Source organism: Oncorhynchus tshawytscha, linkage group LG14, assembly GCF_018296145.1.
Source record: "Oncorhynchus tshawytscha isolate Ot180627B linkage group LG14, Otsh_v2.0, whole genome shotgun sequence".
NCBI classification, from domain to species: Eukaryota; Metazoa; Chordata; class Actinopteri; order Salmoniformes; family Salmonidae; genus Oncorhynchus; species Oncorhynchus tshawytscha.
In genome coordinates, this window is record NC_056442.1 from 58,500,136 (window position 1) to 58,511,159 (window position 11,024).

At 45.8% G+C, this 11,024-nt stretch overlaps 1 protein-coding gene across 3 annotated transcripts in view; it reads left to right on the plus strand.

The window, feature by feature from the left end:
* Window positions 1–8,927, plus strand: part of ppp1r13l (protein phosphatase 1, regulatory subunit 13 like) — a 67,115-nt gene extending 58,188 nt beyond the window's left edge. For all 3 annotated transcript variants that reach the window (XM_042297754.1, XM_042297755.1, XM_042297756.1), the window contains 8 exons: window positions 575–962; window positions 1,079–1,396; window positions 2,530–2,786; window positions 5,958–6,095; window positions 6,746–6,879; window positions 7,522–7,688; window positions 8,007–8,200; window positions 8,489–8,927. In XM_042297754.1, coding sequence (XP_042153688.1) covers window positions 575–962; window positions 1,079–1,396; window positions 2,530–2,786; window positions 5,958–6,095; window positions 6,746–6,879; window positions 7,522–7,688; window positions 8,007–8,200; window positions 8,489–8,524 — 1,632 coding nt within the window. In that variant the 3' untranslated portion in view covers window positions 8,525–8,927. The remainder of the gene's footprint in view (window positions 1–574; window positions 963–1,078; window positions 1,397–2,529; window positions 2,787–5,957; window positions 6,096–6,745; window positions 6,880–7,521; window positions 7,689–8,006; window positions 8,201–8,488) is intronic.
* The last annotated feature ends 2,097 nt before the right edge of the window (window positions 8,928–11,024 follow it).

Below are 11,024 nucleotides of genomic sequence, written 5' to 3' on the forward strand. Positions count from 1 at the left end.
TCTGTCTGGTGATGATGGTCAGATGTCCAGTATCTCTGTCTCTCTGTGTCTGTCTCTCCTGTCTCAGATCTACAGTATCTCTGTCTCTGTCTCTGTCTCTCTGTCTCTCTCTCTCTCTCTCTCTCTCTCTCTCTCTCTCTCTGTCTGGTGATGATGGTCAGATGTACAGTATCTCTGTCTCTCTCTCCTGTCTCTCTGTCTCTCTCTCTCTCTGTCTGGTGATGATGGTCAGATGTCCAGTATCTCTGTCTCTCTGCCTCTCTGTCTGGTGATGATGGTCAGATGTCCAGTATCTCTGTCTCTCTGTGTCTCTCTCCTGTCTCTCTACAGTATCTCTGTCTCTCTGTGTCTCTCTCTCTCTGTGTCTCTCTCTCTCTCTCTCTCTCTCTGTCTGGTGATGATGGTCAGATGTACAGTATCTCTGTCTCTCTCTCCTGTCTCTCTGTCTCTCTCTCTCTCTGTCTGGTGATGATGGTCAGATGTACAGTATCTCTGTCTCTCTCTCTCTCTGTCTGGTGATGATGGTCAGATGTACAGTATCTCTGTCTCTCTGCCCCCTCTTCTTTCCCTCCAGGACACCCTCCCTCGTTCCCACCAGTCCACCCACTCATCTCTCCCCCGTAACACCCGTATCACTGTTCCTCCCGACTCATCCTCCCTCTACCACGCCCCTTCCCAACCAATCATATCCCGTATCTCCATCCCCCCCTGCTCCTCCTCCTCCCAGCCCCCCCGTCAGCACAGACCCATCCCTCTCTCCGTCATCATGCGGCTCCAGAACCCCTACTGGGCATCGTCTGCCCTCCACCCCCGGGCCCTGGGTACCGAGAGGGATATGGGTCTGTACCGCAATGCTGTACCCAGGGAGTATAGGGATTACCTGGAGTACAGAGAGTACCAGACCCAGCCACAGACCCAGCCACAGACCCATGAGCTCAGGCAGCCAGCCTTCCACGGGGAAGGTATAGTATCTAAACAAACAGACTCTACTCTCACAATCTAACCACTTATGTGTGGTCACCCGTCTGTGTGTAATTCTGTCCGTCCATCCATCTGTGTGTTCTCTCTTCTCCCACAGTGCTGAAACCAGGTGATGTTGACATTGAGTTGGAGCGACTGGACCAAATTCATCAAAGTCCCATGGCCCCTGACCCAGCTCTCCCAGAGAAAGGGAGGGAGACAGAGAGAGGAGGAGGAGGAGGAGAACGCCAGGCTGTGGCCCCCAGGCCCCTCAGCCCGTCCAGGCTGCAACCAGTGGTGGCTGCAGAGAGCCCAGATGTCCCTGACATGGAAGAGCTGCTTCGGATTCGCTCTGAGATCCCCCGGGCCCTGAAGAGACGCGGCTCTGTGACCCCTAACTCCAATCTTGACCCAAACCCTGAACCGGGGTCACAAGGTTAGGAAATGACTTCTAATATACAATTGTTTTGCATAAAGAATTTGACACAGAGGGAACCAGCGATGTGAGTGAGAATGACGGAGTGAATGGTAGAAACTAAGAAAGTTCACCCCAAACTGTTTCACTGTCATTCTATTAATTGCAAGGATTTATTTATTTAGTATATATCTACAGCCTCCCCGACTGATCACGTAATCAATACTCATCCTGTAGAATCTTCTGCTGATCACGTAATCAATTCTCATCCTGTAGAATCTTCTGCTGATCATGTAATCAATCACGTAATCAATACTCATCCTGTAGAATCTTCTGCTGATCACGTAATCAATCACGTAATCAATACTCATCCTGTAGAATCTTCTGCTGATCACGTAATCAATTCTCATCCTGTAGAATCTTCTGCTGATCACGTAATCAATACTCGTCCTGTAGAATCTTCTGCTGATCACGTAATCAATCACGTAATCAATACTCATCCTGTAGAATCTTCTGCTGATCACGTAATCAATCACGTAATCAATACTCATCCTGTAGAATCTTCTGCTGATCACGTAATCAATTCTCATCCTGTAGAATCTTCTGCTGATCACGTAATCAATACTCATCCTGTAGAATCTTCTGCTGATCACGTAATCAATTCTCATCCTGTAGAATCTTCTGCTGATCACGTAATCAATACTCATCCTGTAGAATCTTCTGCTGATCACGTAATCAATCACGTAATCAATACTCGTCCTGTAGAATCTTCTGCTGATCACGTAATCAATACTCATCCTGTAGAATCTTCTGCTGATCACGTAATCAATACTCATCCTGTAGAATCTTCTGCTGATCACGTAATCAATACTCATCCTGTAGAATCTTCTGCTGATCACGTAATCAATACTCATCCTGTAGAATCTTCTGCTGATCACGTAATCAATACTCATCCTGTAGAATCTTCTGCTGATCACGTAATCAATACTCATCCTGTAGAATCTTCTGCTGATCACGTAATCTATACTCGTCCTGTAGAATCTTCTGCTGATCACGTTATCATTGCGGCGCTGGTATTATGAAGTTGTTTAATTTTCGAAAGCTTCTGCATGTCTATACGATGTTGTGGTAACCTTGTGACCCTGACCCTATAGCCCCTGTCCAACCCCAGAAGAAGCCAGCCACCCTGCAGCCGGACCACAATCACAAACAGTACAAACAGATCATGAATAAACTTTTCCGGAGGAAGGGGTTGACGGGTCAGCAAGGGGGGGAGATGGGGAGTGACTACAGCTCCTCCTCGGATGGAGAAGGGGACAGCTCTACATCCCTCTCCCCTGTCACTAACCCTGTCCCTAACACTGGACCTAACACTGGACCTAACATTGGACCTGCCTTGCCAGAGTACAGGGTATGACAGGACACATTCTTTCTCTTTGCTTTCTGTTGTTGTGACTATTTTACAGTGAAATGTACAGTACCAGTCAAAAGTTTGGACACACCTTCTCATTCCAGGTTTTTTCTTTATTTAAAAAATATATATATTTTCTACATTGTAGAATAATAGTGAAGACATCAAAACTATGAAATAACACATATGGAATCATGTAGTAACCAAAAAAGTGTGAAACAAATCAAAATGTATTCTTCAAAGTAGCCACCCTTTACATTGATGACAGCTTTGCACACTCTTGGCATCCTCTCAACCAGATCATCTGGAATGCTTTTCCAACCGTCTTGAAGGAGTTCCCACATATGCTGAGCATGTGTTGGCAGCTTTTCCTTCACTCTGCAGTCCAACTCATCCCAAACCATCTCAATTGGGTTGAGATCGGGTGATTGTGGAGGCCAGGTCATCTGATGTTGCAATCCATCACTCTCCTTCTTGGTCAAATAGCCCTTATCCAGCCTGGAGGTGTGTTGGGTCATTGTCTTGTTGAAAAACAAATGATAGTCCCACTAAGCCCAAACCAGATGGGATGGCATATCGCTGCAGAATGCTGTGGAAGCCATTCTGGTGAAGTGTGCCTTGATTTAAAAATAAATCACTGACAGTGTCACCAGCAAAGCACCATCACACCTCCTCCTCCTTGCTTCACAGTGGGAACCACACATGCAGAGATCATATGTTAACCTATTCTTTAAAAAAATAATTCACCTTTTATTTAACCAGGTAGGCCATTTGAGAACAAGTTCTCATTTACAATTGCGACCTGGCCAAGATAAAGCAAAGCAGTTCGACACATGCAACAACACAGAGTTACACATGGAATAAACAAACATACAGTCAATGATACAGTAGAACAAGTCTATGTACAGTGTGTGCAAATGAGGTAATATAAGGGAAGTAATGCAATAAATAGGCCATAGTGGCAAAATAATTACAATATAGCAATTAAACACTGGAGTGATAGACGTGCAAAATATGAATGTTCAAGTAGAGATACTGAATATATGAATGTGCAAAGGAAAATTATGGGGATGAGGTAGTTGGATGGGCTATTTACAGATGGGCTATGTACAGGTGCAGTGATCTGTGAGCTTCTCTGACAGCTGGTGCTTAAAGCTAGTGAGGGAGGTAAGAGTCTCCAGCTTCAGTGGTTTTTGCAATTCGTTCCAGTCATTGGCAGCAGAGAACTGGCAGGAAAGGCGGCCAAAGGGGAAATTGGCTTTGGGGATGACTAGAGAGATATACCTGCTGGAGCGTGTGCTACGGGTGGGTGATGCTATGGTGACCAGTGAGCTGAGATAAGGCGGGGCTTTACCTAGCAGAGACTTGTAGATGACCTGGAGCCAGTGGGTTTGGCGACAAGTATGAAGCGAGGGCCAGCCAACGAGAGCGTACAGGTCGCAGTGGTGAGTAGTATATGGGGCTTTGGTGACAAAACGGATGGCACTGTGATAGACTGCATCCAGTTTGTTGAGTAGAGTGTTGGAGGCTATTTTGTAAATGACATCGCTGAAATCGAGGATCGGTAGGATACTCAATTTTACAAGGGTGTGTTTGTCAGCATGAGTGAAGGATGCTTTGTTTGCAAAACAGGAAGCCGATTCTAGATTTAATTTTGGATTGGAGATGCTTAATGTGAGTCTGGAAGGAGAGTTTACAGTCTAACCAGACACCCAGGTATTTGTAGTTGTCCACATATTCTAGGTCAGAACCGTCCAGAGTAGTGATGCTGGACGGGTGGGCAGGTGCGGGCAGCGATCGGTTGAAGAGCTTGCATTTACTTTTACTAGAATTTAAGAGCAGTTGGAGGCCACGGAAGGAGAGTTGTATGGCATTGAAGCTCGTCTGGAGGTTAGTTAGCACAGTGTCAAAAGAAGGGCCAGAGGTATACAGAATGGCATCGTCTGCGTAGAGGTGGATCAGAGAATCACCAGCAGCAAGAGCAACATCTGCGTCTCACAAAGACACGGCGGTTGGAACAAAAAATCTTCGATTTGGACTCATCAGACCAAAGGACAGATTTCCACTGGTCTAATGTCCATTGCTCGTGTTTCTTGGCCCAAGCAAGTCTCTTATTGTTGGTGTCCTTTAGTAGTTGTTTCTTTGCAGCAATTCAACCATGAAGGCCTGATTCACACAGTCTCATCTGAACAGTTGATGTTGAGATGTGTCTGTTATTTGAACTCTGTGAAGCATTTATTTGGGCTGCAATCTGAGGCTGGTAACTCTAGTGAACTGATCCTCTGCAGCAGAGGTACCTCTGGGTCTTCATTTCCTGTGGCGGTCCTCATGAGAGACAGGTAACTCTAGTGAACTGATCCTCTGCAGCAGAGGTAACTCTGGGTCTTCTTTCCTGTGGCGGTCCTCATGAGAGACAGGTAACTCTAGTGAACTGATCCTCTGCAGCAGAGGTACCTCTGGGTCTTCCTTTCCTGTGACGGTCCTCATGAGAGACAGTTTCATCATAGCGCTTGATGGTTTTTGCGGCTACACTTGAAGAAACTTTAAAAGTTCTTGAAATGTTCCACATTGACTGACCTTCATGTCTTAAAGTAATGATGGACTGTCATTTCTCTTTGCTTATTTGAGCTGTTCTTGCCATAATATGAGGTTGGTCTTTTACCAAATAGGGCTATCTTCTGTTTTCCACCCCTACCTTGTCACAACACAACTGATTGGCTCAAACGCATTAAGAAGGAAAGAAATTCCACAAATAAACTTTTAGCAAGGCAAACCTGTTAGTTGAAATGCATTCCAGGTGACTACCTCATGAAGTTGGTTGAGAGAATGCCAATAGTGTGCAAAGCTGTCATCAAGGCAAAGGGTGGCTAATTTGAAAAATCTCAAATATAAAATATATTTTGATTTGTTTAACACTTTTTTTGGTTACTACATGATTCCATGTGTGTTATTTCATAGTTTTGATGTCTTCACTATTATTCTACAATGTAAAAAATAGTAAAAATAAAGAACAACCCTGGAATGAGTAGTTGTGTCCAAACTTTTGTCTGATACTGTAGAGGGAGCTTGATTCCATGTAAGAAACCAGTTAGTGGAAGGTTTTCACTAATAAGAGTCACATGCATTTTTAAACCAGGACTTCTAAGTTGTGGTACTCTTCCATCCTCCCAGGGGTACAATTCCATCCTGCGTCGGGCCAGTCGGGAACGAGGGGATTCTGGTCAGAGGGCTCGGCTCAGCCCTCTGGTTCTACTGCTGGATGGGTCACTGGTGGGGGAACTGGACACTGTTCAGAGGGCCGTGCAGGAGGTAGGGGGAACTGGACACTTCAGAGGGCCGTGCAGGAGGTAGGGGGAACTGGACACTGTTCAGAGGGCCGTGCAGGAGGTAGGGGGAACTGGACACTGTTCAGAGGGCCGTGCAGGAGGTAAGGGGAACTGGACACTTCAGAGGGCCGTGCAGGAGGTAGGGGGAACTGGACACTTCAGAGGGCCGTGCAGGAGGTAGGGGGAACTGGACACTGTTCAGAGGGCCGTGCAGGAGGTAGGGGGTTGGGTGCAGGAGGTAAGGGGGTTGGGTGCAGGAGGTAAGGGGGTTGTGTGCAGGAGGTAAGGGGGTTGTGTGCAGGAGGTAAGGGGGTTGGGTGCAGGAGGTAAGGGGGTTGGGTGCAGGAGGTAAGGGGGTTGGGTGCAGGAGGTAAGGGGTTGGGTGCAGGAGGTAAGGGGGTTGGGTGCAGGAGGTAAGGGGTTGGGTGCAGGAGGTAAGGGGGTTGGGTGCAGGAGGTAAGGGGGTTGGGTGCAGGGGGTAAAGGGGTTGGGTGCAGGGGGTAAGGGGTTGGGGTGCAGGGGGTAAGGGGGTTGGGTGCAGAAAGTAGGGTCTGTTGTGGACCCAAATAAAGCATTCAGTGTGTGTTGACAGCAAGCATGAGGTTCACCCCTGCGTGGTCTGTGCCCTTGTAGATGAATGACCCGAGCCAGCCGAACGACGAGGGCATCACAGCCCTCCATAACGCCATCTGTGGAGGTCACTACAGCGTGGTGGACTTCCTGGTTCGTATAGGAGCCAACGTCTCCGCCCCAGACAGCCACGGATGGTAACTTCATTATCATATGCCCTTTTAACTGGCTTATGTCCCTGTAGCTTCCTCCTTCGACATAATAATGGCGTGCTGCTAGCCTTTATTCCTTATGGCCAGCAGCACGCCACCCTGCATCCCACTGCTGGCTTGCAGTGATTGGGGACATTGCCCTGTGTAGGGTGCTGTCTTTCGGGATGGGATGTTAAACAGGTGTCCTGACTCTCTTTGGTCACTAAAAGATCCCATGGCACTTATCGTAAGAGTAGGGGTGTTAACCCCGGTGTCCTGACTAAATTCCTAATCTGGCCCTCATACCATCACGGTCACCTAATCATCCCCAGTTTACTATTGGCTCATTAATCCCCCTCCTCTCCCCTGTAACTATTCCCCAGGTCGTTGCTGTAAATTACAACTTATCTGGTAAAATAAGGGTTACATTCTTTTTAAAGTAGAAAGAAAACAAAAGTATATTCTAGTCCCGAAAACTTCCCCTCCCTTTATAACGGGCTCTTTCATTGACCTACTTTCCTTTACTGTCCCTCTGTTGCTGTCCCTGATTTGGGTCATGTTGTGTCGTTATGCGTTGTGTTTAGTCAGATGGGGTTGTAATATTGTTCATGTGTTGTTGTTGTTGTTGTTGTTGTTGTTCTGTACCAGGACCCCCCTTCATTGTGCAGCGTCCTGTAACGACCTTCCTCTCTGTCAGTTCCTGGTGAGGAACGGAGCAGCCGTCATGGCGGTGACGGAGAGCGATGACGCCACAGCATCTCAGAAGTGCGACCCGTACGCTATGGGCTTCGAGGAGTGCGAGAGCTTCCTCAGGGGTAGGAGGAACTAGATAGGGGTGCCCTCTTTCTCCATAACTATTTTTAGGAGTGGGACAGTCCCACTGTCTCTCTCTCTGTTATTGAAGAGAAACAATCGAGGACCACAGGAAAGATGAGAGGACATCGAGTCAAAGAGCAGTGGTCTGGATTGTAAACCCATTCTACCTCTGGCTTACTGCCGGGGTCAGCCGCTCTAACCACTAAACCATATAGGCCACTTTATCCAGAACTATTTGCACTCTGTGTCGAAAATGTTTCTAAAAATGTTAGAAAAATCATTGGTCGTGTGGTGTGTGTGTGTGTGTGTGTTGTCAGGTGTGGAGGTGGCGATGGGTGTGGAGAACAGTGGGGTACTGTATGCCCTGTGGGAGTACCCTGCCCAGGAGACAGACGAGCTGGGCTTCAGAGAGGGGGACATGGTGACTATCCTCCAGAAGCCTGACGGGGTAGATTGGTGGTGGGCATCACTTTGTGGCCGAGAGGGATTCGTACCTAACAACTACTTTGGGGTAAGAGACAATAATTCAATAATTGTCTCCTCCCTCACCCCTTCAGGAACAAATGCCAAGATGACTTTCACGTGTCCTGAATAAAAAAAGATCTATTTACTTGGTGGCAAGGCAGCTTCCTGGTCCTGAGATCCCACAGGATCGCACATATTTGTTCTAGCCCAGTACTAAAACAGAACTGTTAGTTGCTGTTCAGAACTCAATTTTCATTAGTCCAGAAGCCAACAAATAATGATTTAGTTTCTGTTCTGAACTCTTTTCTTTCTTTCCTTTCTTTGGTCCATGCAGCTGTTCCCTAAAGTTCGTCCTAAGTCCCTCTGCTAGACTCCTCTACCCAATCAGCCCTCGCCTCACTGAATGGCTGGAACGGGAACTGGAGCAGAAAACTGTTGTTGAAAACCTTGGAGGAGAAACCACATTACGCAGGATAACCTTTGTTCCTTTGTCCTGCCTGATTTCACTAAGAAGTGAACTAGAATAACAGGACATGAGTCACTACAGTGAGACATAGGGCAGGTACTGGGCAGGTACTAGACTTGAGTGTCAGTGATGATATTGCTGCATTATACTTCATCAATGATCTCAATGTGTCACTATCATTTATGTGTCTGATTTTATTGGTATATAAAATCTCTCTCTGTCTCTCTCTCTGTCTCTCGCTGTCTCTGTCTGTCTCTCTCTCTCTGTCTCTCTGTCTCTCTCTCTCTGTGTCTCTGTCTCTCTGTCTCTCTGTCTCTGTCTCTGTCTGTCTCTGTCTGTCTCTGTCTGTCTCTGTCTGTCTCTCTGTCTCTCTGTCTCTGTCTCTGTCTGTCTCTGTCTGTCTCTGTCTGTCTCTCTGTCTCTCTGTCTCTCTGTCTGTCTGTCTGTCTGTCTCCCTGTCTGTCTGTCTGTCTGTCTGTCTGTCTGTCTGTCTGTCTGTCTGTCTGTCTGTCTGTCTGTCTCTCTCTCTCTCTCTGTCTCTCTCTCTCTCTCTCTCTCTCTCTCTGTCTCTCTCTCTCTGTCTCTCTCTCTGTCTCTCTCTCTGTCTCTCTCTCTCTCTGTCTCTGTCTCTCTCTCTCTCTGATTTCTTCAAATGCTCTCTATCTGTCTATGTCTCTCAAGGCTACTAATCTGTTATTGTTCTATGTAAAGTGTCTAATTCGTCAACAGTATCTGTCTCTCTGTCTCTCTCTCTCGATAACGAGATGAGATGCCCTGGTGGGTGAAAAACAAAACACAAGTGTTACAAATGACTTCTCATTTTAGTTGACGAAAATGTAACTAGACTTCCACGTAAGACTAATGGACATTTGAACATAAAGCTCTGTTTCATCTGTTTTTGTCCAATCCTATGTATCACATTGCAGAATATTTCTCTCATTGGAAGAAATGAACATCTTTCAGTTACACAATCTGATTGAGCTGATCTGCTCGGCTCTCCAACACAACTGCCAAGCCGGTCTCTTCAGTCACTCTTCAGTCACTCTTCAGTCACTCTTCAGTCACTCTTCAGTCACTCTTCAATCTTTTGAAGTGATGTGAAGCTTCACTTGTAACTAACTAACCAACGCCACTAGAAACAGTCATGTTTTACTCTCTCTTACATTCGTGTCGACAAAGCCGCGAGAACCTCACGACCCAAAACATTACAAGCGCCATGAGCCACACCGCCATGAGCCACACCGTCACAAACCACTTGCCGTCTCAAAGTACTCAGTTACTATATCGTACATTGTTTTTTTTTTTCTTCACGGTGATGGTAATTCTTAACGGGTACAAACCAGTTCTGATTTTGCAACAACAACAACAGGTACTGTATTAATTAACAACAGCATCTAGCAGGATTCAAATGTTGGGATGGTAAGAGTTTTTCCTCTGTTCCCTTCTCTGTGATGTCATCTCTAATGGAACCCAGAAAGAAGTAAACCCTGTCCTCAAATATTACAATTATTAATATATATATTTATTAATAATCCTCAAATATTACATAAAAAGGTGCATAGTTATGGACAAAGACACAACACATCAAATTAAATATTTTTTTTGATCAAATAATATGGAAAAACAACCACTTTTTGTGCGTAATTAAATGTAATATTATCACAAACCACTTAATCAAAATATACATTAGTGTATTAGTGTACATCGGCGGGTTATCAAGGTTTTGTACCTGTAGACTTCTCATCACCATGGAGATAAAACAATGCACAATAAGTGATTTGAGATGGTGTGGCTCAATTGGTAATGCTAGGGTTGTGGGTTCGATTCCCGGGGGGGGTCCAGTATTGTAAAGTATGCACTCAATACTGTAAGTTGTTCAGGATAAGAGCATCTACTAAAATGGAAAAATAATGAATATACCATTTCAGTTTTCATGTAGAAATCATTTGCAAACTGGACCTTTTACTAGTAATAGAGAATATATATGTTTGCAGCATCCCTCCTAGTAGGACAAGGCTTTCTGAATGTGCACATGATGGAAGTTTAAAGGTAGCCTTTTATTATAGTCATTATATAATAGTCACTATTATGTGACTAAGATGGCTGAGACTAAGGAGAGTGGAAGCTATGTGACTGAGATGGCAGAGAGTGGAAGCTATGTGACTGAGATGGCAGAGAGTGGAAGCTATGTGACTGAGAGAGTGGAAGCGATGTGACAGAGAGTGGAAGCTACGTGACTGAGATGGCAGAGAGTGGAAGCTATGTGACTGAGAGAGTGGAAGCGATGTGACAGAGAGTGGAAGCTATGACTGAGATGGCAGAGAGTGGAAGCTATGTGACAGAGAGTGGAAGCTATGTGACTGAGAGAGTGGAAGCTATGTGACTGAGAGAGTGGAAGCTATGT